Source organism: Etheostoma spectabile, chromosome 18 (assembly GCF_008692095.1).
Source record: "Etheostoma spectabile isolate EspeVRDwgs_2016 chromosome 18, UIUC_Espe_1.0, whole genome shotgun sequence".
Classification (NCBI taxonomy): Eukaryota; Metazoa; Chordata; class Actinopteri; order Perciformes; family Percidae; genus Etheostoma; species Etheostoma spectabile.
Genome location: NC_045750.1, coordinates 17,485,812 through 17,491,854, shown reverse-complemented (window position 1 = coordinate 17,491,854; position 6,043 = coordinate 17,485,812). Strand labels below are relative to the sequence as shown.

The following is a 6,043-nucleotide window of genomic DNA, read 5'->3' as shown; positions in this document are numbered from 1 at the left end:
CTATGGTTAACTGCTCCTCAGATCTCTGCAGGGTAAATCCAGACAACTAGACAACTAAAACCACTTTTTAACGTTCACATGTTCCACCAAAACAAGTTCCTTCCTGAGATTAGGCCTTAGCCCCGCCCAAGACGATTGTGATTGGTTTAAAGAAATGCCAATAAGCCAGAGAACGTTTTTCTCCCATCCCAGAATGTGATGTGGACTAGCCAGACCCTCCTTAGCAGCTCTGTGGAAGTAGGTCTGGCAATGCGAGACTAGGTCCAGAGAAAACATTCGCAGTGCAGCTTGTCTCTGGTGGTTTGTTAAGCGCAGGGTGATGGTGCTGGCATGGCATAGTACACACATTATGAAGCTCCAGTCACCAGTGCAGCCACAGACCACAGTGTTGCGAATGGGACTGCACAGCGATGCCAGTTCAGAGGCATGGCTGGCACACAATAATCAGCCAAAGAGGTATGCTGCGGGGCTGAAGGACCGCTACCCTTTGGGTGTTATTGGGCTGTGTGTGGCCGACCATGTGGCTGCGGAGCTCGTGGCGTGTCCCTCACTGTTGGATCTCTCAGCAGCTGTTCCAGCATGTTAAATCGACATCAGAGGGAGTCACCGAGAGAGAGTCCTCTGATTGGTCGCCTAACCTTGTTAGTCGGCGTCTGCGATCACTTTCTCTTCCACAAGTGAGACGGCAAAATCAAGTTTACAGTGCCACATGAAACATTATTCTGAGCGAGAGATGAAGCCGATTCACAGTGACATGAAAACGGAACCCCCCCTTTGTCATGTGCTTTTGAGTAAAAGACGAGTGAGTAGTCATCTCCTGTCCCTTGGATACGGTGTTGTAATGTAACACAGTACAAATACTTTGTTGCTGTACTTAGGTAGAATTATCTGTACTTTACGTTGTTGTTTACCTATCTGGCAACTTTTACTTTTAATCCACTACATATCCTGAATAAAATGCTTTTACTCTACTCTACATTTCCCCTCAGCCTCTTCGTTACTCCATACTTGCAAGCCGGGGCGTCGGACTGGGGGGGGGAAAGGGGACCGAGTCCCCCTAGCTGTGGATGCGGGGAGGGGCTCAAAGAAAATGCATCTCTACAGGTCCCAGAATTTTGTGCCATGCTCCTGCTCGCAAGACATGTTTTCATACCGTTTTTCTCTTTATTGATGTCAGACTTTGAATTCGATGGTTAAGAAGGTGTGGAAACCCTGAATATTATGCTTCACTATATAGAAGCCACAATAAAGTTTTTTTAAATTTTACTTTTACTTCTAACAGTACATTCAATATCATAAAATTACTTTTGATTCTTAAGTACAGTCAATATTAGATACTTTAAGACTTTTACTCAAGTAATAGTTTAAAAAGGGACTTTAAATTCTACCAAAGTCTGCTAAGATACATTTATCCAGTATGGCTTCCTTTATAAAGGACTGCTTGGATGTTGTCTTTGAGATGCGTTCAAGAGCTGGAACAATTAGTTGATAATCTGATTGGTTGATGGACAAAAAATGAACTGTTTCAGCATTCAACGTTCTCTAGCTGCAGCCTTTCAAATGTGAGGATATGCTGCTTTTTTTGTTTTATATTATATAAAACAAAACAACTTTTGGATTCAGACCAAAAAAAAAAAACAATCTCCACATGTCCCCTTGGGCTGAAGGAAATGATTATGAGTGTTGGTTTGATAGTTAAAGAGAGCGTGCAGGCTCAGACTTGTTGCACTCTTAAATAAAATACCTGGGGGATTATGTGGAGGAGCTGGTTTTCCTCAGCTCTTAGCGGAGTAACCTTTTATGTCAATATTACTGAATTCATACAAGGGCATGTTACAGCCCAAAATATGAAATATTATGAGCTCTTTTGAGCATCTGTGCAACTAAATTAGTATGAGAGATGTGTGTCTGAGAACGCCGGTTATTTCATGAGAATCTCCAGTGCAAATTAGGCTGAAGTGGGTTTGATTAGCGCGACAGGACCTGTCTGACCCGTGTGGCCTGCTCACTCACTGAATAACCGGATTACTGGATGCCGTCCACAGATTGTGTTGACATTTTAATAATGTCTCTGTGCACTGTTTTAAAAAAAGAAATAATTTCCATTTTAGCCCTCTTCACTTCTCTGTGCTCAGGTTGGATTTCATCTGTGTCTGCTGAATGTGCTCCATCCTGCCGTCTCACGTTTCACTCATACACCGGCGGTGCACAAATGTGATTCACGAGGGCAAATGACTAACCCGCAAATGGCAGACAACAAAAACAAAGATGTGGCTAAAAAGCTACGGCGAGGCCGCGGCGTCGTTTGAATCCTGAGCAGCACTCTGTGCATCGAGGGTGAAATTCATGCACAGCAGTGACCCGGGCAACAGTAGAGCACTCGAGATTGATGTTGAAAAGAAAATCTGTGTCGTCTAGTAATGTTGCTCCCATTTTCTCTCTTCATCTCTACAGGAAAGATGAGAAGGAGTATGCCCTGAAACAAATAGAAGGCACTGGAATATCGATGTCTGCCTGTAGGGAAATCGCTGTAAGTTGCAACTTTTGTTATTAGTGTGTTTTGGTTCGGATGTTTAATTTGAAAGGAAAGGTTCAACACTTTAAATATTCTACTTTGAGTTCCGAGCTGGAGTCAAGTAGTGCTTAGCGTAGCTTAGCCTAAAGACTGGAAACAGCTGTCCCGGTCCTGTCCCATGTGAATAAATGTGCCTAAAGCTCACTAATCAACACACTGTGTCTCATGTGTTTAATCTATACCAATCAATACACAGGCAGACATGTAAATAAGCACAGTTTGTGGTTTTGTTGTTGTTGCTTGCCAATTGCCAGCACATCATATTTTTTTAGTTTGTGCACAGGTTGGAATATTAATAAGATAAGACCATTTTACAGTTGTTTGTAGGTGTGTTTTTACAACATTGGACATAGCTGTTTCCCAATGCATCCGGTCTTTATGCTAAGCTAGGGTAACTGACGCAAGCTCTAAAATAAGCACACAGACATGAGAGTGTTACATACGTAACAGCCCAAGTTGTACATAAAGAGCATTGTAATTGTATGCAGGCCTCAAGGATACATACAAAAGTAGGACTAAATGTAAACAGAACTTTGTTTGTTTACAAAAAACTCCACAGGCCACCTTAACGTCTTGTCATTCTATGTTTGTGCAGTGTTCCCCGGTAAATAACTGCAAACAGATGAGAAAATGTATCAGGGTGGGGGGTTCAAGGTCTGACACTGGGCCCCCCCACCGCTGCTTTTTTAATTTGGGGGTTTAGGGGCATGTAAACAGGAAGTATAATGTGGAATAAAATGTAGACATTGTGAGTTCTTTTGCTTTTAATTGTTTACATTTTTGGCAAATTAGCATCGATAAAAGGGAAGGAGTCAGGTGTACCCATGTACAGACAACTAGGTCTGGGCGATATGGAGAAAATCATACAACACAATATTTTTACCAAATACCTCGATATCGATACCGCAACGGTATTGTAGTGTTGACTATTGGTGCTTTCACAAAATATTTACACAATGAGATGTTTGATAAATAATCAACAGTAATGTGGATATAATGAAGTGGGTAAAGGTGAATAATAGAACAGCTACAACAGTCTCTTTACTTTACTGTAATGCAACCTTTAAACCAGGAAAATACAACACTTATGTCATATTACGATATTACAATATCCAAACTCTAAGACGATATCTAGTCTCATATCACAATATCAATACAATATCGATATACTGCCCAGCTTTACAGACAACTATCACTGGATTACTTTGATCCTGAAGAAAACTTTAAATACATGTTCAAGTTCTGCAATTTGTGTAGCAGTTATTTTTCTAGGATTTTCTAGGAAGGCAAATGTGTACCTCGTGTTATGAGGAAAAAGTGAGATTTGTGATGGAAATTTGAGGAATCTAATGGTTTTAAAGTACCTGAATGACGTCCGTTAGCCTTGTGTCACACCTGCACCTGCTGACAGTGTTCCTGAGCACTGACCAGGTCAAATCAGACGGCCAAACTTTAAAAACTAACTTCTCCTTAGTTTTAGAACACTGTTTTGCACCTGTCTCAGGGTTTGCCACAGAACAGTTGTTGGGTAAGTGTAAGGTCTTTTTTGATGAAGGCCCGGCTTGGGCCGTTCCCAGACTGACGGCAGCATGAATGTAGAGTCCAATAGTTTCCGTGATACCAAATATTGGACGGAATTGCGAAATTAAGAATGTGAAAAAGCTATAAGGCTGACTCCATAGGGCCCTACATGAAGTCAGTGCTACAAGCTAACTGGAGACTTGGAAATATGTCTACACCTAAGTGTCCAACTGAGCCGTCCCACTGTAACTGTAGTTTAAAAAAAAAAAGTCTTAAAAATACATTTAAATTCCCTTCGCTTATTGGCTTAGGCTGGTGGGGTGTAATTAAGGTCCGGTGGGCTTGCATAACACCGGGGGAAACCCTGTGTCTCTTTCACCTCACACAGGATCACACCTCTGTATAGGGGATTTAATGTGATAAGGGGATAGCATCTCTCAACTCATTATCACCATTATTAATTAGGGCTTCAGTGGCAAAATCAATTTTAAAATCTGTGACAAGAAAATGGCTACTCTTTCTTTCCCCCCGTTCTGCAAACGTAGAACAGAAAACTGCACCTTGATAGCTGAGTGGTTACAGCGCTGCCATATAACATCTTGTGTTCGATTCTGACCTTTGTTGCATGTCATACCCCTCTCTCTCTATTTCCCCCATTTCTATCCTGTCCTCTTTCAAATGAAGGCAAAAAAAAAAAAGAGAACAAAAAAAGTTTTCTTCCTTCATATTATAACCATTTTAGGCTGACTAGCTGGTATATGGTGCCAAATGTTACATGAGCATTACGGTTCATGTCGTCTTGTCAGCTCTGTCCTGTCTAAAATGTTATATAATGTTATATATTCCATGTATGAAAGGGGCTTCATAAATTTGATTTGCCTCCGTATTGTTGTTGTTGCAGAATAATTAGGAATAGAACAAATATAACATTGAACAACAAAGTTATCAGAATAATTCTACGGTCAACCTTTTTGCTATGAACCATGTGGAAGACTGGGTTTCCAGCTAGCACTTTGAGTCTCTAGTATTTGTTGTGGGTGGGGTTGTGGTGGGAATATAGCCAGAGGACATGTCAATCAGCCAATCCTCTCAGAAACCGCAGCGAGACAAAGAATGTGGCACTCTAAGGCTGTTATGTAATGGTCTCTGGTTTCCAGTATACCATGTTCACCTGGAGGTAGGCTATGAGCGCAAGCACAATCAGTTACACTAATCAAACACTCCCAGTAGTACTGAGCAAACCGCCTGTAGTTTAACTTGTAGCATGGTTTTCATAATCTTGAGCTTCACATTAGCATGTGTTACATATTGACAGTTCCCCTTTTTGCCGGCCACACGACCAGAGCTGAATTAAATGGAAAGATTACACTAGGCATACTGCATTTATCAGGCCCCTTCCAAATGGATACTTTGTTATTTGGTGATTTAAACAAGATTACTTTTAATTGCCATGCTATGCTAATTTATTTATTTTGGTATTTTAAAGTATAGGGAATGCATCAGAGCTTGTCTTTGTCGTTTTCTTGTTTTTATTACAAGACACACACACACACACACACACACACACACACACACACACACACACACACACACGCACACACTTTGCTGCACCTGAAATTATCCCAGGAAAGTGCTAGTGTAACCATTATGGCTAACATACGCTAACATACAAAAAATACGGATGAATGTCTCCAGTACTCGGAGGTCCATGTTTATCTGCTGGTAAAACTCCCGTTGGATGTTGGATGACTCGCTTCAGAATGTTAAAAATGGGCATCTTTCCTCTTTAGCGTTTAGCTTAGCACGGTGCCATAGCAACCATGAAAAACACCGTTTAGTGCTTTGAGTTTGGTGCTAGATGGAGCGCAACCATTGGTTGTTGACAATGTTCACATGATCATTCACAGCTAGTTTTGCTCTCTCTCTCTCTCTCTCTCTCTCTCTCTC

General features: G+C 41.3%; 1 protein-coding gene across 4 annotated transcripts in view; it reads left to right on the top strand.

Annotated features, from left to right (window-relative positions):
- The window catches only part of cdk19 (cyclin dependent kinase 19), a 72,635-nt gene that overhangs the window by 3,159 nt on the left and 63,433 nt on the right, over positions 1-6,043 (top strand). For 3 of the 4 annotated variants that reach the window (XM_032542448.1, XM_032542446.1, XM_032542445.1), the window contains exon 2: positions 2,455-2,530. In XM_032542448.1, the coding sequence (XP_032398339.1) occupies positions 2,507-2,530 (24 nt within the window). In that variant the 5' untranslated portion in view covers positions 2,455-2,506. Of the gene's footprint in view, positions 1-632; positions 803-2,454; positions 2,531-6,043 lie in introns of those variants that run through there. The other variant, XM_032542447.1, reaches the window with a different exon arrangement.